The 27,922-nt window shown below is 40.3% G+C and overlaps 2 protein-coding genes across 5 annotated transcripts in view; both read left to right on the top strand.

The window, feature by feature from the left end:
* The first annotated feature begins 11,630 nt into the window (after positions 1–11,630).
* On the top strand, positions 11,631–20,083 carry LOC139747467 (uncharacterized). Its single transcript, XM_071659832.1, has 4 exons — positions 11,631–13,207; positions 17,727–17,884; positions 18,543–18,679; positions 19,321–20,083. The coding sequence occupies exons 1-4, from the start codon at positions 12,682–12,684 to the stop codon at positions 19,712–19,714; spliced, it is 1,215 nt and encodes a 404-aa protein (XP_071515933.1). The 5' UTR covers positions 11,631–12,681; the 3' UTR covers positions 19,715–20,083.
* A 2,160-nt stretch (positions 20,084–22,243) lies between these two features.
* LOC139747401 (stomatin-like protein 1) overlaps positions 22,244–27,922 on the top strand; it is a 42,043-nt gene continuing 36,364 nt past the window's right edge. For 3 of the 4 annotated variants that reach the window (XM_071659710.1, XM_071659711.1, XM_071659709.1), the window contains exons 1-2: positions 22,244–22,331; positions 25,374–25,595. In XM_071659710.1, the coding sequence (XP_071515811.1) occupies positions 25,376–25,595 (220 nt within the window). In that variant the 5' untranslated portion in view covers positions 22,244–22,331; positions 25,374–25,375. The remainder of the gene's footprint in view (positions 22,332–25,373; positions 25,596–27,922) is intronic. The other variant, XM_071659713.1, reaches the window with a different exon arrangement.

The raw sequence follows: 27,922 nt of genomic DNA, 5'->3' as shown, positions 1-27,922 counted from the left end.
TCAAATGAACAACATATGTACGAATACAGAAGTCATAAATTAAGTCTTTTTTAAGTTGTCCCTTCGTTTATCTCTACATCTGTTTTATACACACACGTCATATATCACCTTTTTTTCATTTTCATAGTTGCCAGTTTTCCCAGTTCACAAGTTATCAATTATCATATATATATATATATATATATATATATATATATATATATATATATATATATATATATATATATATATATATATATATATATATATTTTAAACAGCAAACCAGACAAAAATAAAGCAGGTCGAACTACTGATGGAACCAGAAGCAAACAGGCAAACGATTTAGGAGAGAGAGAGAGAGAGAGAGAGAGAGAGAGAGAGAGAGAGAGAGAGAGAGAGAGAGAGAGAGAGAGAGTTCTCACTCCTCCTGCCACTGCTACACTCAGCCTCTCCCATTACAGATGGCGTCTAATTAGTGATCACTTTCAACCACAACATCGCAGCGAGCGGTCCCTCATTAGCCCCAAGTAGCATAGCGTTACATAGCGTGGCAGGCTGGTCATAGCGTTACATAGCGTGGCAGGCTGGTAAGAGGTGGCATTGTCCTCTCCCTCTCATGCATCAAGCGGCAATAGGGTTACGACCTTCAGACACGCCACAATGTTGGTTTTTCTCCCCCCGTAGTGTGGGGGAGGGTGTGACATCTGAGACACCGACTCGCGCGACGACGCCGCCCCCGCCCCTACCCACCCACGCCCACGCCCACGCCCACAACACCAGTCTATCACACCCACAGTGGTGAGTCTTCCTATTCACCTAACCTCTGAAGTCAGCCTCATCCTAGGATCGTTACCTGAACCCACGGGAAAGTGAGTACCACCGTTACGTAACGCCGGGGTTCGTGGAGGATGTACGTTATAACGCAGGAGGGACGTGAGCTCCTCCCAGACCCCCTCCCTCCCCAGTGAACACATGTGTAACAACATCTGTTTGTATAGTGTCGAGTGGCACTCCGATGGCACTGACGTTCAGTGCCACATCTCCCGCTATGGCCCATGATGAATTTCAGTGTCTCCCTCACAGTGTCGCGTCTCCCGCTGTCGCTCATGATGAATATTTAAGTATGTGTAACATATCTGTGTCACAAAGCCTTCCGCCGAGGTTCCTCAAACACGTTGTAAAGTTCTCTTTCATTTCCGGACGTCATCGTAAGGCATGAAAGTGTTCTATGTTCCTAGAAACGTAAGTCGGGAATGTTACGCCTCCTCCCCCTGGTGTCTCTTGTGTCCTGATGAGGCACCTGCAACACTCAGTGTTGACCAGGAACCTCTTCCCAGGGGTTACTGTAGCTCCAAAGCTGCGCTGCGCTCAGTTGCAGGGGCAGGATGGACGCATTTTGAAGCGATATGTTCTTTGACGAGACTGTACTCTGTTTCTAGGAGGCGAAGTTTGGTAATATATCAATATCTTTTATATATATATATATATATATATATATATATATATATATATATATATATATATATATATATATATATATATATATATATATATATATATATATATATATATTGCATCACTTATAACACAGTTATGAAGCAAAGTGATAGCTGTGTAAGAATAAAACAGTCAAATAATGAATATGTGTCAACTTGTTTTTCTGCTTAATTAAAAATCAGTACGTAAAAGTCTTTCTTAGAACTAGAAAACTTATTTCACTTTTTAACCTCATTGGTGCCACTTACATACACTCCAATTTCTATGAAGTTGCCCTTGAAATCACCGTGTCTTACCCTCAGTAGATATTCAGGGCTTATTATCCAGCCAATAAATTCTAATTACCGTGGCTGGCGACAGATGATCCAAAAAACCAAACCCGCGTGAGACATTATTACCAAGTCAGGTGTTTATGCTTCTTCCACCAACTGACGCTTGGCAACCTCCAGCATGGCGATTTAACACCTTTGCTACGACAACTTCAAATTTTTAGCTCCAATGCTCAAAGCTCTCTCCATGCTATGGTGTAAATCACTTAGCATAATTGTTTGTCTGTCTTCACGCGACATCAGGAGCTGTTTTGCATTAATTACTTCGTCCTTTCTGTGAGACAAGTTAAGCACTTTTGTTTGCCAACTTAATCTCATTAGTGTGAAAATTATTTACTCTAAAAGATGATGATGATCCAACCCCGTCGGTGTAGAAGTTTGTTCCTTATGAATGACTTTAAGCCATCAGTAAGGCAGTTTAAATCTTTGGGTGACTTTTTAAATCATTGGGATGACTGTTTAAATCTTTCGAGATAGTTTTGATTATGTCGTTATTTTCAATTATTTTATTTCATGATCAGCAGGATCATTACTGTCATTTGCATCTTAAACACCTGAATACTTTTTTCTTTGTCTTCTAAAATGTGAATGAACTAAATCTAAACTGTTATAAACCCAAAGAACAATTTAAGAACAACTAACATTATAACCCTTTCTTAGTCCTTTTTGTTTACTTTCCTTCACAAAATTCCAAACGAAATTATATCTATACAGACGTTAATATCATTACGAATATACAAAACATAAGATACTGATGATCGTCAACTCCAAATGCTTTCCTGGTCTGTAAATGTTGTTATATACATAGCGATTTGTATTATCAGTTCTATCATATTTGTTATCAATGTACGTGGATATGGGTGGTCTAACTTTGGATGAAAATTGAGCAACGCATGTTAATAAAAAGATAGTCAATACATATACTACTATAAAGAAAAACCAATGTATAACTCAACATGAATTTGATACACTGATCAAGTGTGATATATTCAGTCACTAAGATATAATAGGGATTTTCATATCATGCAGACTAGTATATATATATATCTTTGCATATCAGAATTGAATTGCACGAGATCCATCCAAGAAAAAGCTTTATAACAATACAGAAATAACTATCTATATTATCATTCAATATTTACCCTATGTATATCTGACAACTAACTGGTCTAACCGACTCGAAATCTTCCTAAATGTAAATCATAAATAGATCTACTATAGACTACGTACAGAATTCATCATTTACAACGTTGCAAGACGCAATTATACCCTAAAGAACCACCTGATGTGGTATGCTACATAAACTATTTGACATCGACGTGATATGAAGCGTTGCATTTGGTGATGGAAGGTTGAATAACGTGTTTACTGCAGTAAGGTCGTAATGAAGTGATATCATCTGCCAGTGGCACCATCTTCCTCCTTTGAGAGGCGGATGTCCGACAAGAATTCTGGGTCATACCCAGCCCGGGTCAGGCCTGGGGTCAGACGAGTGAGGCCAAAAGGTCAGGTGGTCAGTCTTGTCGGAGAAGCCATAATTGTTTTGTAACGAGGCAGTTACTGGTGGTAAGGGTCGTTTAGTTGGCGCCAAGGGGACTGGGGTGTCCCCTTGGAGTGTCGTCTGCCTGGGTCGAGACGTCCTGCCTCGCTTCGCATTACTATGATTCTTCTTCAAGGAAATCTTTCTCATAATCAGTTGGTTTAATCCTAGAAATTCCTTCGTTATACCACAAAATAATATACAAAATCTAAAGTATATATCATTAAGGAATTATTAACAGTATATAACACTAAATAGGAAGGTGTTTCGAGTGGAGGCTCGAACCCATGAGTCGAGCCACCCTAAACCACTGCTCAACTTTCCAACCCAATGAAGTTAATGAATTCGTCTCAGGGTCTTTCATCCGCCCGACCCTCTGGTACGTCTTTGTCTTAATCACTTTTTTCTGTCTCTTCTTGAATGATGAAGATTAATCTCTGGTCGTTGAGAGAGTATATTCATTCTGTCCCTTGAGAGTTGATGACGGTCTCACACTCTGCTTATGACAACCAGATGGGTTGTTAGCTTCCTAATATGGTTAGAGGTTGTAATTGGTTGGTTGTTTTGGGTTTAGGCTCATCAACAGCCAAGATCAGTAAGGACATCAACGTCGAGATATAAGAACCAACTAAAAAAAGAAAATGAAGATCTTTTACTGGTGTTCTTAATCATTCTAATGCCATACATGATCTCACTTTTTATATCAAACACTCTCTTTTCGTTATAGATTTTTTTCAAAACTGTTTTACTATTTGCATCCTATGTAAGTCAGTGCTTTCTTCCTTATCTACATAACCATACTTATCGTCCATCTAGGCTCGTCCAAAATTCCATTTGAGAGGCCATCCATGCAGCTGTGAGTGTGTCTGATGTCAGGATGATCATAAACACCTGATTATTTGTCTTTTAAACGATGGTTATGAAGTTGACGACCTTAATGACCTGGCAGTCGATGGGCTTGAAGATCACATAACCAAACAACCAATAGTTCCCGGCTGAATAAACTGCAGGTCGTTAAAATCCCTATAGACAAGACCCCTGTGTGTGTGTGGGCATGATCCTAGCAAACAAAATCCCAGGAACACAAAACCAAACTCAAAACTCCTACAGAAAAGTTCATGAAGATATTTTGTTTCCCAAACCACTTGAAAAACAGCCTCTCTGTTACAGTGACTTTTCGTAACCTAAATTCTCTTCCTGTCGGGCGCGTGGAGGTCATTCGAAGGCACTTGACCTCTTGACCTGCCACGATGCCGCAGGTCACGATGACTTAGTGACCTGAACTCCTGCTGCTGTTGTAGCTGCAGCGGTGGGCGATGAATGATGACCAGGGTTCGGATATCCGAGACCAAACCTCTTCAGATGCGCCTGTGGTATGGCCGTAATGTGCCGGAAGTGAACACGGGGGAAGTGGCTAGGGTAAGTGGTCTCTAGGGAAGTGGTCAGTGAAGAAGTGGTCCATGAGGAAGTAGCGAACGAGGAAGTGTTCATTCGGGAAGTGGGCTCAAGGGGGAGAGACGTTTAAAGGGAACGGATTATGCAACTACCCATCGCTTTTGTTTATCTATCCATCAAAACGTGTAGTCTCGCAACATAGATGTACCAAACAACACAAAATTCCACACAACACAATGTGTACTATACAACACATGGTGTACCATACAACACATGGTGTACCATACAACACATGGTGTACCATACAACACATGGTGTACCATACAATACATGGTGTAACGAACAACACAAGATGTGCTATACAACACATGATATACTATACAACACATGGTGTATCATACAACACATGGTGTACCATACAACACAATGTGTACCATACAACACATGGTGTACCGTGAAATGTAAAGTTATATCCCAAAGCGAGATTCATGCGATCTGCGCAGTGCGCTTTTGAAATGCTATTGATCACGTATGTACAGCAGTTGGGCCACAATTACATGTAGCAAAGAAAACCGATTCTTGAGGGCCGACAGCAAAGCCGGGCACCAGTTACACTACCCTTCTTCTCATTACGAAGCAATTTCTCACAACTGCCAACCACCTATTCCTTCGCCCTTATCTCTCCACTCCAACTATCCTCCCCACCTTGCCCTTTCGCCCGTCGCCCCTCCCCTTCTCCCCGCTTCGGTCACTGTTCCCCGCCCTCACAGGTCACGGACCATTAGAGGTCAGCCGGAGGAGTGAGGTCACGGACCCTCTGGCATTAGGTCAACTAACTATGACTTAGTGTTTACTGTGTAGTATCCCTTGTTGAATGTATGTTTGTTAATTTTCGTCTTAATGTGAACAGAGAAGTGAATAGTAGCTAGTAAGATAAAGAAACAGAGAGAGAGAGAGAGATAGAGAGAGAGAGAGAGAGAGAGAGAGAGAGAGAGAGAGAGAGAGAGAGAGAGAGAGAGAGAGAGAGAGAGAGAGAGAATTTATTTGTATGATAGTTAATCACTAATAATTCCTTAGCAATGAATGATCAGGCTTCTTGATATATCACATAATACCATACTTAAACCATCAAGCTGTTGGTTCACATGGTTGACTAAAGAAATTCTTTGTTCTTAAACGCTGAAGCGGAGGTTCTACTGGGCGAAAATAAAAACATTTGGCATCTTGTACCGTGCTTAAAAGGTGACGCGGAGGCAATACTACGAAAAAATAGGTGTAACTTGTTTGGGGATCTGACAGATCTACACCATAAACTAGCTCTACTGCTCCTAATTACTTCAGGGCCAATGTGGGGTATCAAACAGCCAGTTAAGTATTGTTAGAGGGCCACGACGACCAGCTAATGAGGCCAGGTGTTTCTGATCTGGGGCGAGCTGGTCCTTACTGCAATTAGTCTTGTCATCACTCACACCCAAGACGACTCAGAGGTGCCACACCTAAACTACACTGGTTTTGCGCGCGCGCGCACGCGTGTGTGTGTGTGTGTGTGTGTGTGTGTGTGTGTGTGTGTGTGTGTGTGTGTGTGTGTGTCGCTCCCCTTACCCTCCGTCGTCCTCGCTCAGCGCTGTCGTTGAGGACCTGAGGGAGAGAGTGGGGAATAAAGGTGAGGAAGACGATTAAGAAGAGGGACAGGAGTAAGAGAAGGTTCTGTGTGAAGGCCTGGTAGGAATGATGGAACGGATGGAAGGACCTAGTCCTGCTGAGCAGACACATGAAGGAAGAGAAGAATCTGTCAGTGAATACGAGGGGACGGTGAGAGAGAGAGAGAGAGAGAGAGAGAGAGAGAGAGAGAGAGAGAGAGAGAGAGAGAGAGAGAGAGAGAGAGAGAGAGAGAGAGAGAGAGACAGAGAGAGAGAGAGAGAGAGAGAATAGGATAAAGATAATCATAAAGGTGCACCTCTCTTGTACACCTCACCTACGCCCACTAGTAACCTGCAGGCTTCACCTCCGTCTGCTCAGCTATCATCGCCACTTCGCTTGACTAATGAGAGGTAAATATAATGAAGCACAGGCGGCCCGAGACCCTTGCCAAAATTCTCCCATTAGACCTTCGTTTAGAGGTGCAGTCTCTCACATGGGGAGGAGGGGAGGCTGGTAGATTCGGGGACCTGGCACCCTCAGGGGACCTAGTTTACTGATTGGGAACTGGTAATCTTGGGGGACTTGGTAACCTGCAGGGATCTGGTAACCTGCGGAGACCTGGTAACATTGGGAGGGACCGGGTAACCTGTGGGAACATGGTTGATCTGGAGAAACAGTAGGCAACTAGCTTACGTAAAGTTTACCCAGGGGAAGTCATGAATGCCTCTGCTATGTAGTGGAGGAAATGAGACCACTCATGATGAGCATCATCTGTTGTGAGTACTAATGAGTAATGAGTAGTGATGTTGTCTGTGATGAGGACTATGATAGTGACGATAGCAGTGATGGCTATGGTAATAATGTTAGTAGCGGTTTTACTGATGATAGAGATGACATTGTTGATGGGATAGTGATAATGGCAGTAGGGATGCTAATGAGGCTGATAGCGCCAATAAAGATAGTGATGGTGTCTCTCAGTGAGATAGTGAAGATAGGAGGAGTGGCTATAGTGATGATAGTACTTAGGAAAAGGTGATGATGATAGACATAACGATGTTAGATATATTTCCTTCAACCTTTTTCCTGCTCTCTTCATTCACGCAGTCTCTATCTTCTTTCCTTTTTCTTCTCTTCTGTCACGACCTTCGTCATCTGTCTCTGATTTGTGTACCTATTATGTTCAGCTTACTTCTTATGTTCTATTTAGTCCATCATTTCTTTCCTTTTCTCAATCTGTTCCTCTCCCTCCCCTAACTCCTCATCTTCCTCTTTAACCTCTTCTTCTTCTTCTTCTTCTTCTTCTTCTTCTTCTTCTTCTTCTTCTTCTTCCTCCTTCCTTTATCAGGAGAGAGGAGGAGGAGGAGGTATGGAGGGAGGGAGAGGAGGTCATCCATCAGCGGAAGGCGCCTCGTCGTGTCTTCAACACTGGAGACAAAGCGTCCGGAGGCCTGGCTTTGACGTGGTGTCAGGTGCCACGCCGGAGTGTAACGGTGGCCAGAGTTGGTCGAGGCTGGTCTATCAAGGATTAGGATGAGCCATGGACAGATAGAAGGAATTACGAGGGTATATATATATATATATATATATATATATATATATATATATATATATATATATATATATATATATAGGTGTAACTGGACTCTCCCTGACCCTGACCGCCAACGTTATGCTGGTTTATATCAAGTGCAGCCAAATTGTGGACTCGGGTAAGACGGCCACATTAACTCTCAAACTGTAACTTTGAAGGTGAACTGAGGATCGTAATTGTTGAGAAGTTAATGAAAGTTGATGTCTCAGTAATTCCTCGCGTTAGTTGATAGGTCGTATGTATAGGAAGAGAATTATATCAAACATCTGAAGTCGTTACCATCACTTCGACTGGTAGTTACGATATGTCGTTGACAGCCTTAACGACCCTGGCAATGAATAGGCCTAAAACTCAAGTAACAACCAACTGATAATATTTACCCACGTCGCAACGTAAGTCCTGAAGTAATGACGTAACCACTGGAGTCGTAATGTAACCAGAGAGCGTACGACTCTCTCACTAATAGCATGACGTCACGTAATGGCTGCGACGAGTGACCGGTACAACAACTGCAGGACACACGCCCCCCATCCACGTGGCTGCCAGACGCGAGACCTCATCACTCACAGAACAGTAATTACCAGCATCCGAGGCTATTAAGGTCACGTGACTCTCCTCTCATTAATGCTGGTAAGATATTCAAATTACAAAGAAAAAAATCACCGACCTTTCGTTCTCTGATGCGGTATGCCGGCGTGGTCGTCGACAGCCTCTGCTTCCCATAGTTTCTTCTTGAAGACGAACCATACGAGGATTGACCGTTATGATACCTCCTCCTAGCATTGTACAGCGAACATGTGAAATTATCTTCTGCCTTTTGTCTTTTCCTCTTCCTAGAGCCCTTCCATCTTTGAGCGTCGGGTCTATATACAGCTGAATAAGCTCATATCTATTTTCCTTGCGTTCCTTATCTTTGCATATCTGCCATCTTATCTTTAATCCCAGTTGACCATAATTGAGACGAGCTTTGCGCGCACCGAGTCGGCTATTATCTATAAGAAGATATACAAATGAATAGATACGTATTTGTATAGATGCTGGCAAACAGTCAGAGAGAGAGAGAGAGAGAGAGAGAGAGAGAGAGAGAGAGAGAGAGGGGAGAGAGAGAGAGAGAGAGAGAGAGAGAGAGAGAGAGAGAGAGAGAGAGAGAGAGAGAGAGAGAGAGAGAGAGAGAGAGAGAGAGAGAGAGAGAGAGCACATTCTAACACACTCGCAACAGATGATATTCAAACCTCAATATCTGTGTAGAAAAAAAATCCCAACTTGGTATTTACGAAAACTGGAAGTAGATCATATGTAGTTAAATACATGATGCAAAGTTGATATAAAACATCGATGAAAGTGATAGAAAATATCGGTGAAGGTAATAGAAGATAATGAAGCAAAATGTTAAGCGATGTAGATAGGAGAAAAAATTGCGAAATGTATTCGTATTTTATGTATGTGAGAGAAAAGGCATTTCCTCTCCCTCAACACCCCATCAGATGGAGAGGTGGAGAGGAGAAGCGATGGTGGGGGAGTCGTGAGGGGGAGTGGGGAAGAGGAAGACAACTGCATGAGGAGGATGAAGGAGAATGAGAGAAAATCAAGAAAATTTAACGAAGAAAAAGAAATATATATATATACATATATATAAATATATATATATATATATATATATATATATATATATATATATATATATATATATATAGAGAGAGAGAGAGAGAGAGAGAGAGAGAGAGAGAGAGAGAGAGAGAGAGAGAGAGAGAGAGGAGTGTGTGTGTGTGTGTGTGTGTGTGTGTGTAAATAATTTCCATGTCGTAAAACACTTGCAGACAAATTAATGGCCTCACCGCTGACAATCTTCATCCAATTAGCTAACCAAAACCGCGAATCTCACGCAATAATCAGAGGGCACAGCCCATTAACCTTTATATACCATTACTTGAAGCCATTAGCTTTAGAACGGCCATTAACTCCCGTCTCACTAACGTAAGTCCATGATTTGCTGACGTTCATGACCAAAGGCTGTCTGATAGTTAGTTGAATCCAGTAACTGGAGTGTGTTAAGATCATTCTTTACTAAAACATTAACAATGAGCGCATCCATTTATCTCAAGCGTGTCTACGTACCCAAGTGTGTTCCAAAACTTAAGCGCATTTTAATTATATTCAATAGATTGTATGTAATAAATCATTTACATAATTCAATTGCTTATATCATAAACTACATTTTGATTTGCTATACAATTGATCATAGATTATAAACCTAGATATCATCATTACTGTCATAAGAATTGATCAGCATTTAGAATAATGATTGATACAAGAGATTTACCGCGAGTCTATGTTACAATTGTTACTATCATTTTTACACACATACATGTGAACCAATTTTCAGTGAGAAAATTCCAAGGATCTTTGAAGTCTACACAAGAATACTGTTATGTATTACGATACATAATATCACAAGGTAATGATGTGTCGTCTACGGACGACAATGAAGGAACATCACATAAAGGAAAATGTCTAAATCAAATGTATGAATAGAATCAGGAATCATAGAATAACTTTAGAATATATCACACCGACTGAAAGAAAATATAAATTTTCAGCCCTCCCTGTAATTTGAATTTATAAAAATTCAAAAAGAAAATACATAATCGGTACTAATTTGCACATACAGTAATGACTTAAATCAATAAATCTGTTATGCTGTGTAATAAGAAGAAATGTATATTTAGATTATGGTCCTAATGTTAATGTCATTTGAGCTGAATTGATAATTCTTCTCTGGTTTTCCCATTTTTAAGATCAGAGGTGAAAATATGGCAACGTAAAGCCTTTAGATCGCTACTCCTACCCCAGCTCTCCTCTCCTCCCCAGAACATACAGAGATATCGCGGTGATATATGTCCCTTCCCAGTGTCTGAACATGTGGACATATCACGGGGTATATCCTGTCTTAGCTTTAGGACATTTGTAGACATATCACACCATTTGTTCATCATTACATCTCAAAAGTCTATGTGATATGGTATGAAAGCACCAAAAACATTCTTTAATCTCCATCAAAAATAAAGCTCAAAGTTATAAGGGATAAATAAAGGTTTCTCTAAATCATATAAGTTCAAAGCAAGAAATGGTCAGTAAAGACACACTCTAATGTATAAAATTACATTCAAACAACAAGTCATGTTTTAAATGCAAATTCTTCTGAATCTATGTAGAAGTCGTTCGAACTGTGACCCCGAGGTCATGTGACGCCAGCAGTACACTCCATATCGAAGTGGTTCTGGCAGCGATCAAAGGCCCAGCAGCGGCGACAATTCCCCTCCAAAGCAATAATAATAATAAGGATCCACAACTCACCACAGAGGGATTACATTATGGCTGCGCCCCTGGTGTGGAGATGCTACGGCGTGAAGGGGGCGTGGACTTCTCGTGTAGGCCCCGCCCACCTCCTCTGCTTAGTGTCACGGAGTCTGTTTTTCTTGGTCTTCGACAAGCTTCCGTGCCCGCCAGGCGTGGCTTGAGGAGCCCAGTGCTTCATTATTTCCCAGTTTCTTGTGTGCCTATCATAGTACTTCCTAGGGAGAGTAAATTCAGTATGAGTTCCTTTACTGATGAGGTAGTTATAGTGGGTCTGGTGCCTCGTACTGCGAAGTGCTTTGGGGTCTGTGAGATCTAAAACAAGGAGGAAAGGTTGGCACTGATGGGTGCCTCTCTCTCTCTCTACCCCCCACTCCCCTCCCTTACCCCCCGGCTTCTCATCCCGAGCTGTGTGATACCCTGGCACTCAGAGGCACCCGTCCCACACCCTCCCTGCCACTCTGGTCGTGTCTCCTTGTAGCGATGTTCGTCATGAGTGCCTCCATCCCGTAGCATCTGGCTCTGCCCCCCTGACTGACTACCTATAAGACGCCCAGGTGACCTGACACCGCTTCATCAACAGTCTCTATCTATGAAGTGGGAATCCGCTTCAAGAATTGATGCTGCAGTACCTTCGAAGTGGGAACTTGGAACTTGGTACAGTATCGATACTGCTTGTTCTTCAATATATATTGTCGAAGTGGGAGCCTGGTACATGGACTGATATTGTATTTTCAAAGTGGGAAACTGTTGTAACGAACTGATCCTATTCATTCTCCTGTTGTGTGCTTACCCAATGATGACGGAAGCTGTGATCTAGAAAACGCGAACTTAAGAAAAATATAATTAACTAGTTTGTCTTTTCCTGATGTGTTACATTTACCGTTTGTTACCTTTCAGTTCACAGTGTAAAAGCTACAAAGTTAATTGTCAAGGAAGTCGGAACAGTGAGTATCAGTAAGATCATTGTGGTTCATCTACATACAACAATTATTTCCTTATAACATGCAAAAGCTCCTCGGTTCCATATTGGTGTTCTGAAGACGTAGGCATAAGTGACAACTGAGGGGGCAATCGGGACCACAGCTCCGTCATGATCGTAACCTTACGTTGCTACATGTCGGCCTCAAAGTGATATTCATCCAATGGTCTTTCATTTTCTACTGTCGACGTCTCATTAAGTTTAGTTTTTCAGCACCGTACGCTGTTTTCTATTATGTCTTTATCTTTACCGCATCATCGGAGAGACGTTTGATTAGTCTTCTTGTGAGTGAAGCACAAACTGATCTCAGAGACGGGATTTGTAAAGCAGAAATTAACTTGAAAAGACATCGAAAGATTTACAGCAAGAACCATGTCTTCCCCACCTCCTCGCATGACCATCGCCAACGACTCCTTCTCGATCGAATCCCTGTTGGCCTCTCCGAGTCGACCTGCCTCTCAACCTCCTCCTCGAAGCTCTACGCCTCAAGGACCACCTTTCCCTCATCTCATCCCGGCCCTCAGGCCAGCCAGACCTGAGCCCCATGGGCGTCTCGTCTGTCCAAAACCCACCCCAAAGGAGGAGAGACCCGGGCCCACTTCGGAATCAGCCAACCAGATCTTCTTCGCTAACCTGAGGGCGAGCTCGGAGCCTCCCAGAACCACGTCCTCCTCGAGGCTGGAGGGCGACAGCACCGCGACTGCCGGTGATGAAGACGATGATGAGGAAGATGACGAGGAAGACCTGGATGATGAGGAAGATGGAGAGGGAGAAATGCAGGAGTGTGATGGAGTTGAGGTCGATGTCGTGGTGGATGATGGAGGAAGCTCCCACTCCATGGAGGGTGAAAGTGGAGCCTCAGCCTCGTCCCCCTCTGATCCTCGACATAGTGATGTAGGTGAGTGTGATACAGAGAGAGAGAGAGAGAGAGAGAGAGAGAGAGAGAGAGAGAGAGAGAGAGGAAAGAAAAGGGACAATAACATAAACATCAACGCAGATTTGTACACAACACATCAACAATACAACAGACATAGTTAGAATCATAATGCTAATGATATTCATACAACATAAATACAACAAATACAAATGATCATAGAATAATCATGATCATTATACTTGTCAAAGAATACATTTATTACCGTCTCCTTCTCTATAGAAATTCCCGATGCAACTGTATTATCGGTACATATAACCAAATCTGAATAAAATCAAAAAAGAATTATCGTTTATGGATGATTGATATCGGTAATACACCCGATGATAATTGTCATCCAGTGTTCTGATATAATTCGCGGTATGATTTTCCGATTAGACTCTGTGATAATACTTACTTCCGATAAAAATAATGACCGATTATTTTATCTGTAAGAAATTTACCCACTAATAAATATACCCGATAACATATATATATGAACCCGATATAGATAAAAGAAAAAAGATAATTGGAGTACCAGCTATCGATGATAATAGATATATCGGCTTATAACATGTTCGACTAGAGATATGTTCACTACTGAATATGTTCAGTACTACGTACACCCGATAATGAATATACTCCAGAGAAAACTTAAATTAATATTTTTTAAAGAATTTAAACACCGAATATATTTATCTATCGTGACCATAGAACTTGAACAGACTTTCCGATATTTTCCCTACAGGATGTGTTATCAATAATGAAATCTACTATTACCTCAAGCTGTGTCTAATTATTCTATCAATTACTGCGATATCGGATAAGGCCCTCAGTCGTCAGAATCACCGCCGATGATACATGATTCCGATAAACCAGAGAACCCGATACATGTATCTGATAACGCAAATCGCCTGAACAATTCCATAATCGGTAGAAAGAAACATTTTGGGTGTAGGGCTACCCGATATTAGAATTTCAATCGCAATAAAAAACGAATAAATATGCCCGATACAAAAGGAGATTTAAGGTATTCCCAATATCAATATTTGTTATCGGTCTAAAATAACGTTTGCGTTCTATTCGTTATAAAGAATTATCGGCAAAAAAGCTCTTGATAGAATTATCGTCGGCAAAAAGTTCTTGATATATCAAATATTGTCATCGGCTAAACACTGGTAAAATAAATATATGATATCAAGATCTTCTATTGGAAAAAATTCATGAGACATTTCCGATATAAAAATTTGGTATCGGTAAAGGAACTGAAGGCAAAACCGATACAGAGAATTGTCATCGGCAAAGGCATTCAGATGTGTTAGATATCAAGAATTATTATCGGAAGAAAATTAAGAAATAATAGATATCAGATATCGTATCGGCCAATAAAATACTTGAAATATATCCATCATCAGAGATTAAGATCGGTGTATCCGATCTCAAGGAAACATTTGACCTGCTTGTTTCCTATTTATCCTAACCCGATAACTCGATCCCCTCGGCCTAATTAGCCTCTCACGGTCTGATTACCCATTCGTGCTAATGACCTCTGATTTCCAACCTCTCACGTAACCAGTATAAGGAACCAATGAACAAAATTATATACAGAATCAGTCAAGCGACGTGATTTTCATATATATATATATATATATATATATATATATATAGATTCTATAATCAACGTAATCGTTTAATTTTTGTGGCTATGAATTGTAAAAATTTTAATTTGTGTTTATGTTAACCGTTCTAAAATAAGATCAGATAAATTTCTCAATTAAAATTCGCTGCATGTTGATCTAATCTAGCATTTCATTTTGAACTATGTCGTATATATGTTTTACACTCAGGGAAAAATGTTTAGACCGGCGATTTTTGGAGTAAATAGCATCAGAAGATGTTTTATATCTTAGTATCAAATGAAAATCATCAAGGTGATATTTAGATGTTGTGCCTGATAATAGCTGGAATTTTAGCGTCACTGGAAATATACAAATCAGCTGATAATTTTAACATGAATTTTCTCTCTCTGGTTTTGCGGTAATGATGTTATTTGATGCCTTATAAAAATCTTACTAACAAGCATATGGTTTTTACTATCATTGATTTATATTTTCTAAACATATTCAGAGTATTTAATGGAGAAGTAGGCAATTATCACCTTGATTAGAATAACCAATTAGCTGAAATTCTTAAAAAATTGTAATGATAGTATCAATTCTGTTCCTGACGCTACCCCGTAAGGGCGTGAGAATATTATGAAAATTACATTGAAATACAAATATAATTTCAAGTGACTGGCTCCGGCGATAGCGCTCTGGTCCCAGACGATGTGGCTAGTATCATCCACTCCCAGTCAGACACTGGGTTTATTCCTCACGTCTTTGAAACAGTAATATGACTTGGTTACATTACTGAACTTGCCATACGTTATATATATACAAATGTATTTATAAAGAGATATAAGATAAAGCATGTGAACTCTAACAGGAAATTACTTTCTAACATCTGAGAGTTTTATTAGACATAATACTCAGCATGATAAGGAATTACATATGATTATCAGATTTCTTTTCACAAAGATTGATTAAGTAGATTAATAGACACCTCAAGCAAAATAGATCACAAGTAACTGAAAATATTCATGATCTATTGAACAGCAATGAAAATAATCATGATCTATTGAACAGTAATGAAAGTAATCATGATTTATTGAACAACAATGAAAATAATCATGATCTATTAATTTGTTACATGAGGATTATCAACACCAAAAGAAAGAAATTCGTTTCATACAGTTTGTTTATACACAATTTAGTGTAGAACGACATTCAGTGACTCAAGACTGGAAGTAATTATCTTTATCACTTATCTGCAGTTTTGATTCTAAAGTACATGTTTTGCCAGTATCTGTCAGGTGCCTTTATAGATGGTCTTCGTACGAGCTACTGACGCTTCGCTTTTGCATCATGAGGAATTGATCAGGTTCAGGAGTGAGAGGGTTCCATGAGGTAGAAGTGGACGCAAAAATAGCAGTGTGGGGAAAGCGACTAGTGGAAAACCCCTTCATTTCGCTGCATATCTCGTCTATGATTGGTTATCTTTCCAGTAATTTCATGATGTGAAATCAAGCAAGAAATCTGTAAATAAGTACATTTATAGCATGAGAATTGAGGATGAATGGAAGAAAATGAGTGATAGAACTGATATTGTTGACAGTACAAAAAAAGACTGCATGAAAATAAAATTAGGTAAGTGCAATTAGGTATCAACACAGACTCAGTGGTTAGCGTCGTTTGGCCAAGTTCGAATCCTGGACGAGGCAGTTGGTTCACAACCAACCCAGCTTCTCATCCATTCCCCCCACCCCCTCCTCCCCTCGTGTCTGTTCAATCAAAGGGTTCCTGGCTTACGCTAGTGTGTGTGTGTGTGTGTGTGTGTGTACATATAGGGGTAAATGCACGGTGTATATCAATAAAGGGAAGAGACGAAGCAACACGAGTGTAAAACTCTGTTCGGAACACACACACACACACACACACACATACACACACTCACACACACCTCCGTTTGAAACCAATAAATCCTACATCAACTAAGCTCTCACCAAGGCGTATATTACACCCCGTGTAGAAGCGGCGTTTGTACCAGGTCACTACCCAGGTCAGCCTTGTGACCTGGCGGGTCGGGTGTCGGCGCCAGGCTGACACAGGCTGTAATTAATCACGGTCTAATGAGGCTATTAGCAGTCGAGCGAGTGTGGTCTGTATGTTGGTGTTCTGTACCCCGCTTACACCCAGCTGTTCCACCCGTACACATCCCGCCCTCACACCGCCCCTCACCCCATCCTCACCCCGCCCTCACACTCTGTCCACAGCCATACACCCTCTCATCCCACCAACTCACCTTTCATTCGTCCACCCACCGCTACACCCAGCCTTCCCGCCCACAAACCTATATCGCACTGTTGTGATCAAGGGGTTAAGGCAGTTGTTCATTTCGGCTCTAAAACTTGATCTTTAATCAGTTCAATTCTTACTGTTAGCTTTCCACAGCTGACGCTTAGCTTCCGAAGATCATTTTTCTTCTAATATTTAGCTTGATATCGTTTCAGCTAACCCTCTGGTCTTTCGTCTTAATTCTGGTCTCTAGTTCCCCGTGGTCTTTACCTCCTTGTCTCTAGTTTCCCGTGGTGTTTACCTCCTAGTCTCTAGCTCCCCGTGGTCTCTACCTCCTGGTGTCTAGCCTCCTTGTGGTCTTTGCATCCTGGTTTCTAGTTTGTTCTACCTCCTGGTGTCTAGCCTCCTTGTGGTCTTTGCATCCTGGTTTCTAGTTTGTTTTCGGTCTCATCCTCCTGGTTTCTAGCTTGTTTTCGGTCTCATCCTCCTGGTCTCTAGCTTTCTTAGAGCCTTTACTCTATGATCTCCAGGTTTTATATATTTGTACATTTAGCTTCTCAGATTTTGATGCTTTAGCTATGCTTAGCTGACCTTTAGCTGCTCCTCAGAGGACTCGCGGGCGAGCGAGGAACGCAAGAAGAGACCCAGGACAGCTTTCACGGCCTCCCAGATCAAGGCGCTGGAGCAGGAGTTCGAGAAGAACAAATACCTGTCAGTGAGCAAGAGACTTCAGCTCTCTAAACAGCTCAAGCTGACCGAGACGCAGGTGAGAGTGGGAGGGAGAGGTGGGAGAGAGACGGGATATGGTATGGATAGCCAGAGATACAGAGTAGGAGAGAGAAAGACTATATGAGCCAGGATTCGAACCCGGGGTCAAATACTCGACACGTGGGGAGTGTAATCACTCGCTGTGACCGTATTTGACCCGGGTTCGAATCCTGGGGCACATAGAGGTGAATGTCTTGCATTGATTTCATGTGACAGAACACGTAATGCCGTCCAGTAGCAAGGATTCGAACCTTGTATCATTTACGTGGTAGCTGGGTACTCTGATATGTGTTCAGATACATCCACATATGGCATTCAGTCCGGTACAACTCTTGACTACTGAGTAGTGTGAGCCTGACGGGATTTGACCGGTCTAGACCCCATTGCTCATGGACGTGAGACGATGGGTAGTCGATTAAAAATATACTTTCTTGCTCCCTGTTGGCGACGTAACCGAATGGTCAGCGTACCCAACTACTACACAAATGATACGAGGTTCGAATCCTTGCTGACAGAAAACATTCTGTGCTATCATGTATATATATATATTTATATGTACATGTTTGCAACAGTAGATAACCATATGAAGAGTTACATATACATCATCAAAAGATAAGTCCAGGTTTAATCCAGACACGAATTTCACCATTTTCCAGATCAAGATATGGTTCCAGAACCGACGGACGAAGTGGAAGAGAAAATATACGAACGACCTGGAGTTGATGGCCCAGCAGTACTACTCAGCCTTAGGTGTTCTGAGTCCTCGACCTATGGTGGTGGGAGACAGACTCTGGTAAGGCCTGGTGGGAGAGGGTCCTCTGGGAGTGATGGGAGTTCCTGGGGCACCTCAAGGTCTGGTGCTAGGAAAATTTTTAGGGGCCCCCAAGGTGTAGTGATGGGTGTTGTTAGGGGGGGTCCTCAAGGTGTAGTGAGGAGCGATTTGTAGGGGTCCAGTGGTGTAGGTAATGCATGTGTTGTTGGCAATGCTGGAAGTGTTTGTTTAGGGTTATGATAGTGTTTCTACGGCAGTGTTGGCAGTGTGCATTTTGTTGGTGTTTCTGTGAGTGGTGTTGGTAGTGTTTGTGTTGGAAGTCTTACAGACACCAAATAGTTCCGAGAATATAACCCAAGAATCAGACAAGTAGATTAATCTGTAATCTCAAAGTAAACTTACATTGTAAACGTAATTTTCCACGTCTTACATGACAAATCTAAAGTCTTTGCATCTTCCAAGATCTTATAACTTTACTTATATGAGACCCAATTTCTTTATATGAGACCCAATTAATTCACTGTTATTTGCTATTCAATCCTTGCAAGAGGCTTGCCTAAATTCAAAATAAGATTATATATACGCAAATCAGATGTTAAGTCCATGAAAGATCGTAAGTTATTCTCTGTCGTAACTGTCGTTTTCTCTCCCCTGTGCAACAGGCTCTTCAACTACCCAATGGGCCATCCAAACCAGCACACGGTGGGTCTCCATGGCAACGGCTTACCTCTCCTCCCCTCACATGGCTTACCCCACTTCCCGCCACACTGCCTTCCTCATCTCCCTCTCCCGTCCTCACTGGTGGCGTCATCCACAGACCGACCAATCATGCACCCGAGTCCTATCAACCCTCTGACTGACCGCCACGTGATTGGTGAATCACCCGGTTTGCAGACCAGCTCTCTCTCTCCCATTGGCTCCGGGTCGCTGCCCACCCTGACGTCATCGATGTACACGCACAGCTCTTCCAATCACCTCTCAGCCCTCACCTCCCTGCACAACACGATCAACAACCTCGGACACCCGAGCCAGCAAGAGAATCGGTCTGGGGTGTAGGACAGAACGAGTGTACAGCTCATCTCAAGCCATAAGTATTCATTTCTACATATGCCATTCATGGGTGATTTCAATGATCCTAGTTTTCATTGCAAACCAGAAATCATCCAATAGATAATAGATGGATTCTCTCAGTGATCATGAAGACTAAGAAATAAAGAACCTCGCTAACTTGAGTTAACTTTCTATTACTATTACTCACATTTGTGTATTCGTGTGAGGCTTATGAAGACAGTTCCTACTTCGTTATGTCTAACGATGGTGATGTAATTTATTGGTAAATCCTTCAGGGAGAATCCTGAAGCCTCTATCTAATGAAGATTGTCAGTGTACTGAAGTCTGAAGTAATTTCATTATTTTGTGATAATAAAGAAGAACTTAAGTGTTATGGCTTTTCATATCCCAATATGTATATTCTAACCTGAGCCAGGAACCCATTTTATTGACCGATCCTTATGGGGTGGATGATCAGTTGGGTTGACGGTAAACCGACTGCCTCAACCAGGATTCGAAGCAATGAGCTCGATCCTGGCCGCTCGAGAATGCAACACCTCTTGTGTATAACTTTATATACACATACAGAAAAGACATCCTTTAGAATATGGATAGTTTGTGCTTGCTTTGTGGGATGTCATTATTCTGTGACATTTGGAAGTGGAATTTACTCATTATCTTTAATCTTAGTTCATTTAGAGAGAGAGAGAGAGAGAGAGAGAGAGAGAGAGAGAGAGAGAGAGAGAGAGAGAGAGAGAGAGAGAGAGATTCTTGTATAAACTTGAAAACGTTGTTAAAGAACCTGATAGCTCACATAACGAAAAAAGGCGTAGATACAGTGTTGTATCTAGGGTATGGCAGGTAGGGCAGGTGCCCTGGGCGCCACTCGACAGATTTGTTTTTAGACATATGCTGCACGATTGACATTTTTAACAGTTTTGTTTTGTGAGATAAAAAAAGAAACTCTCCTACTTTTCAACTGTAGTAATATTTTGCTACTATCAGTTGCATTACCGCTTCTACGTCACAGTTTTGATCAAATAAGTCTTTAAGTCTTTAGGAGTATATATAAATTTTAGTTTGGCCTAACTCTTCAACAGTCTATGATCAAACTGTATATGTTTTTATTTACATCCACTGTATGTACATTTTCAGTCAAGCCAGGGGAGCAATTTCATTGCTTGCCATACGTGTTATTTCCTCTAGATACGCCCCTGAATAGCTAGGGGTATTTTTCAGCTCAAAATACTCTTTGTTTCAAAATTGAAACATAAGATATTCAAACACTTCTATACTTGAAATAATCATGGAAAATATATCATAATGCTCTCATTTACCGATACATACTCATTAAATGCGATGCAGTGGAGCAGAAATATTTTGAAATTGACTTCATTTAAAAGCTTAATTGAATGTCGTAAAGACGACTAAACGATATCTTAACAGCAGTTTTGTATTTAGCATGAAAAATACTTCTTATAATGAGTTTTTAAAGGAAATCTATTTTTCTGAGAAAATTTCCAAAAATTAAAGGTAATAATTGTTCAGGGTATTTTTCAGCTCAAAAACTTTTTGTTTCAAAATTAAAAGATAAGATATTCAAACGCTTGTATATCAGAAATAACCTTGAAAAGGGCAAGGAATAGAGTGAGTTGGAGCGATGTGGTATACCGGGGTTGACGTGCTGTCAGTGGATTGAATCAGGGCATGTGAAGCGTCTGGGGTAAACCATGGAAAGCTGTGTAGGTATGTATATTTGCGTGTGTGGACGTATGTATATACATGTGTATGGGGGTGGGTTGGGCCATTTCTTTCGTCTGTTTCCTTGCGCTACCTCGCAAACGCGGGAGACAGCGACAAAGTATAAAAAAAAAAAATATATATATATATATATATATATATATATATATATATATATATATATTATTATATTCATTGACAACTGAACTGAGCTGCTTATTTAGTGTCAGCATCTATTCCCTGTACTTTTACAGTGAATGGTTTTGCTCTCCTAGTAACACAGAGAGTATAGAATTTCATCCATGCAAATTTGATATAAGCAAACTAATTTGCGTGTGAAATATTCACTTATAGTAGTATTTGGTTTATATATGAGATCACACGATTATGCCATTTTATATACATGCATTTTGTACGTTTTGCTTTATTGAGTGGGTCAGAGTATGATTAAGATGCGTGCTGTCTAATGTCTGTGATAAATCTGTGGTACTTTCCATAATAATAATACATTTTGTGATAAATCTATGGTACTTTCCATGATAATACATGTTATAAATTTACAACTAAATAGCGCAAAGGGCCACCTTTACCTGCATCATGTCAGATTCCTATAAGCTTAGCTTTATCTTCATTAAAAACTCAATTTTAGCTCATATATAGTAGTTCCGAATTTAATAATGTTAGAAAACAGAAATTTAGTAAGTGTTTTATAGATAATAGATATATTTCCATCCATATAATCTGCTTGATAATGAGTTTAATGCTCAATCACGGATCTTAGTCAAGGAATCGGACGAATTGTTTTCCAGCAGACGACGCACAACAACCACAAAATCGAAGGGCGACATGAGAACCTCTTAAATCGTTTTCAGCAAAATCACAGGTATTTTCTCTTTATACCAGTGCTTTCTTTAAAGTAGAAGGTGTCTTGTGATGTCACTGATTAAATTTATATCAATTTATGGCATATAAAGTGGTTCTAAGTTCCAGATAAACTGAAGATGCTCATAGTTTTGTGAGAGGCCTCGCACGAAGATGCTTGGCATTTAACTGTAGTAAGAAGCCTTTTAATTTTTCCATTTACAGAGGCGAAGCCCTTTAATTTTTTCATTCACAGACGCGACTTGATTATGTTTATCAATACTGAGGTAGAAGAAAATGATGGAGTTTAAATTCAAGCATTTGCTTTGACAACAGATGTATATCCAGGAAGCAATAATTGCTATGTACCTGTATGAGGTCGAGAGTAATATTCTAGTTGTGATTTCAACATACCATTCTTAAAAGATTAACATTGGAAGCTCTGTGTTATCATTAAGGACAATATATTCAGAGAATTTTCAGTAAATGTAGCTGCTTTGTTGGAGAAAGATAAGTGATGGAATATGTTTGTATTTCATTAGTGTCCAGGTTGACGAAGGTGGGCAGGGCTAGGAAGGTGAGATGAATGACCACGTGTCAAAGTGATGAGTTGTAAGACATAGATCATATCCTTACCTTATATCTAACATAGAAAAGTACTGACATTTTTAAGAGAGTTGTTTATACTATAAAAACAAGGATATAGTTTCTCATGTTATATAGACAACTAATTATATTCTTATGATTCACACTTAGCATAGCACTTTTTTTTTCTTATTCATGATGTATGATTTGTAGCATATGGTACATGGTCTGATTTCCTTTGTGAGAATTAAGATGACAGTTTTACAGTTTACTGTATTTTTTAGAGATAGAACATGGGATTTAATGTCATTATTTCAGAATTAGACTATTTTTCAGTGTAGAAATTTCTGTTTCCACTTTCAAAATGCTTTAGAACTATAAATTGCATCTTAAGAGATGTCTTTGTTAATTCTTAAACATAATAAAAAAAAGTGAAAAGTGGATAGGTTTCTTATAGTTTAGTCAACAAACTGCTTTGTAGCATTAATAATGGCTTGGACACAATTATAAGTGTGTTTAGATCATAATCTAAAGGCACAGTGTAGAAAGTAGTGCTTGGTCCGAAAATTATTGCCTTATAAATCTCATGGATGATGACAATAACACACATGCAAAGTAAAAGTAATGAGAATATTTTTTTTTTTTCTTTTTTTTTTGCTTTGTCGCTGTCTCCCGCGTTTGCGAGGTAGCACAAGGAAACAGACGAAAGAAATGGCCCAACCCACCCCCATACACATGTATATACATACGTCCACACACGCAAATATACATACCTACACAGCTTTCCATGGTTTACCCCAGACGCTTCACATGCCCTGATTCAATCCACTGACAGCACGTCAACCCCGGTATACCACATCGCTCCAACTCACTCTATTCCTTGCCCTCCTTTCACCCTCCTGCATGTTCAGGCCCCGATCACACAAAATCTTTTTCACTCCATCTTTCCACCTCCAGTTTGGTCTCCCTCTTCTCCTCGTTCCCTCCACCTCCGACACATATATCCTCTTGGTCAATCTTTCCTCACTCATTCTCTCCATGTGACCAAACCATTTCAAAACACCCTCCTCTGCTCTCTTAACCACGCTCTTTTTATTTCCACACATCTCTCTTACCCTTACGTTACTTACTCGATCAAACCACCTCACACCACACATTGTCCTCAAACATCTCATTTCCAGCACATCCATCCTCCTGCGCACAACTCTATCCATAGTCCACGCCTCGCAACCATACAACATTGTTGGAACCACTATTCCTTCAAACATACCCATTTTTGCTCTCCGAGATAATGTTCTCGACTTCCACACATTCTTCAAGGCTCCCAGAATTTTCGCCCCCTCCCCCACCCTATGATCCACTTCCGCTTCCATGGTTCCATCTGCTGCCAGATCCACTCCCAGATATCTAAAACACTTCACTTCCTCCAGTTTTTCTCCATTCAAACTCACCTCGCAGTTGACTTGACCCTCAACCCTACTGTACCTAATAACCTTGCTCTTATTCACATTTACTCTTAACTTTCTTCTTTCACACACTTTACCAAACTCAGTCACCAGCTTCTGTAGTTTCTCACATGAATCAGCCACCAGCGCTGTATCATCAGCGAACAACAACTGACTCACTTCCCAAGCTCTCTCATCCCCAACAGACTGCATACTTGCCCCTCTTTCCAAAACTCTTGCATTCACCTCCCTAACAACCCCATCCATAAACAAATTAAACAACCATGGAGACATCACACACCCCTGCCGCAAACCTACATTCACTGAGAACCAATCACTTTCCTCTCTTCCTACACGTACACATGCCTTACATCCTCGATAAAAACTTTTCACTGCTTCTAACAACTTGCCTCCCACACCATATATTCTTAATACCTTCCACAGAGCATCTCTATCAACTCTATCATATTCCTTCTCCAGATCCATAAATGCTACATACAAATCCATTTGCTTTTCTAAGTATTTCTCACATACATTCTTCAAAGCAAACACCTGATCCACACATCCTCTACCACTTCTGAAACCACACTGCTCTTCCCCAATCTGATGCTCTGTACATGCCTTCACCCTCTCAATCAATACCCTTCCATATAATTTGCCAGGGAATATATAAAAGATAATACCAAAACATTTATCTGGATATCTGCTCACCAACATCAGATAGTGATTTTACGTGCTTGTAAGTACTCACAGACGCATATCTCCCATTAGTGCAGTTATTGATTATTTTTTTGTTATTTAGACGTTCATTACATTAAACAAAGCTATGTTAGGTTAGGTTTTTTAGAATTCCGTGGAATTAAGCAAAGAAATCACAACTACACCTCAGTTAGGTTAGGATGTCTTGTTCATTTTGGTTGAACCCCACATTTTTCTTTTGTCTTGCAGCATTAGGGAAAATGAACTGAACAATATCTTTTATTTTTTTTAGATGGTGTCTTGTGTGACACCTTATAACTCAATATTATTTCCAGAAATGGTATCATTCGCGAAGTACAGCTTGGTTCCCACGGATGAGCCAAAGGATACTGAGGATCCCTCCCAGTCAAGGGTCACAGGAGCCTTTGATTACAATTCAGCATTCAGCTACAAGTCAGCATTTGACTACAGTAAAACTTCCAGTCAGTACCAGTCTGCATTCGACTATGGCTATGGTCACAGAACTCACTCAGTATCCCTCAGTCTTGGAGAGAAGGGTTTGTAGAGGCTTTGATTCACTATGTGTCAGTAATGCCTAGTTACGTAGTCACGATGTAGCCCTAGCCATGATGTAGCTTTCCTCATCAGCATCACTTTTCCTGGTAGGTACTAAGGGATATGTTTAGAGATATGTCAGACTGTGAAACATGCTCAAGATCTGATATCTGCATACAAAATACCTTATTGTATGCAGATACACAGTTATGTTAAGACAATAACTGTCACTCACATCACTATAGATGTAAATATTGACTGATTTGCATTTTATATCTCTTTGTCAATGCTCATTTGAACATGTTAATAGGTTTAATCATATCTCTGGATACAGTTATTCATGTTCTTTTTTCTTCTCTCATATCTGGCACCATGTGCTGAAGAATTCAACTGGAAGTTTCCTTAAGCATAAGGTGTACATCATATGCCCATTAACTAATATAGATTTGCATCACTCCTTACCATAGAAAATTGTGTTACTTGATGTATGCATAAAGTATTTGGTCTTCTGTGTGTTCATATTACTACATTGTCATTGTTACTATTGATAAGTGTCCTTTAGCGCTTGAGTTTGCTTGTTAGATAGATTGGTGATAGCTTTCCTCTAAAAACATAAATACTCTGAGCACATTTAAAAAAAGTACAGTATTTAACATTTGTATTGATGGTAGAGGAATACTAAGTTTTGCTGAATATTCAAAACACTGGTAAGCAATTGCTTATCTATTTAGATATACATTGGACACCCTGTCTGTTCTTTCTGTAAATACTGTTTTTATTCTTATAAAATAAGTCATTACATTCTGTATATAGGTGAAATGTTATAGCATATGGTTTATGGAGTGCTTGATTAGGAGTTGTTGCTTGATTTAGGACTTAACAGAAGCATTTTTATAATTCAAAAAGTCCTTAATGTTGGTGAAATGAGCTAATGAAAGGCTTGGAATAAGGGTGTTTATGATGCATTTTTACATAGGCAGAAGCTTTGTGCTGTAATTCAGTCTTGCTGAAAGAGATTATTAGCAAAGAAGCAACTTTCTGTTAATCTACCTGTATCTCTGACATCCGTTCCCTCCAGTAAGGGGATAGCTGTGACAAAAGAATGTCCACTTATCCTTGTTATTACATGCTTCCCTTGCATACACCATTCCACACATTCTTTCCCCATTTCTCCTCCTCCAGTACTTTTTTGCTGTATTTCCCCATGTCACAGGTGGTCTTCGTCTCACATTAACCCCCGTAATCATACTACCATACTCTTTCCTTGTAAATTAACTGTCTTGCATTCTTTCCATATGCCCAAACCACCTCAGAATATTATGATTCACCCATTCTTCCATTCCAAAGTTTACTCCCTTTGCATTTTCTGTCTTACCAAGTCGCTCATGCACCCCTTCATTTTATTATGTAAAATTATTGAATAATTTTGATTTTTTCCTTAATTGAAAAGGTTATTTAGTTTTATCTCTTGAAGTTTTCACTCATGGACTGAGGTCCTTATTAAGACCAAGGCTCAAATGAAAATATAATGGAGAAAATGGAGAGAGAAAGGTGATAATGGATTAGTCTGAGTTTTGTAGGAAGTGGAAGATCAAGAAGACAGGGTAAAAAAGATAAGAAATAAGTCAAAACAAGGAAGATGATAGTTATTTGGTGTATTTAAGGATATTTGATTGCCATATTCTGCAGATAGGTTTGTGTTTTCATAGAATTTGATAAGAAAATGTATGAAAAGTTTGACTGGATAAACATGGGCCTACTGTTGAAGGAGCACCAAAATTTGTGCAATTAAGATTATCTTGGATTGAATGAAGAGGAAGTGGAGCACTGTAGGTGCTCGGGAAGGGACCTATCAGTAGATGGTTAAAGTCAGTCATAGAGTAGGAGAGGGGTGCAGTGAGGTGAGTGTGTGTGTGTGAAGGGAAAAGTCAGGGTGAAGATGGGTATGTTTGAAGGTACAGTAGTCCCAGTGTATGAACGTTACTCATGGGACCTGAGTGTAAAAGAACTGAAGTTGCACACATTAGAAAAGAAATGCCTGAGAACAGTATTTGGTGTGAGGCAGAATGATATGTAAAAAAATGACAATGTAAGTGTGAGGTGTGATAGTGAGTGCAGTGTTAGAAGTGGAGGGAACAAAGGGAAAGGGGAAACCAAGAATGAGATGGAAGGCTGGAGTGAAAGAGGCTTTGAGATATCTTGGCCTGAACACTCATGAGGATGAAATGTGCATAGGATACGGTGAATTGGATTGCTGTAGTGTATGAGGAGCATCATGCTGCCCGTAGGCTGAACCAGGGTATATGAAGCAAGTAAGGGAAACCACAGA

This window comes from Panulirus ornatus, chromosome 68 (genome assembly GCF_036320965.1).
Source record: "Panulirus ornatus isolate Po-2019 chromosome 68, ASM3632096v1, whole genome shotgun sequence".
Taxonomy (NCBI): domain Eukaryota; kingdom Metazoa; phylum Arthropoda; class Malacostraca; order Decapoda; family Palinuridae; genus Panulirus; species Panulirus ornatus.
The sequence above is the reverse complement of the archived record's forward strand: the minus strand, read 5'-3'. Positions and strand labels throughout refer to the sequence as shown.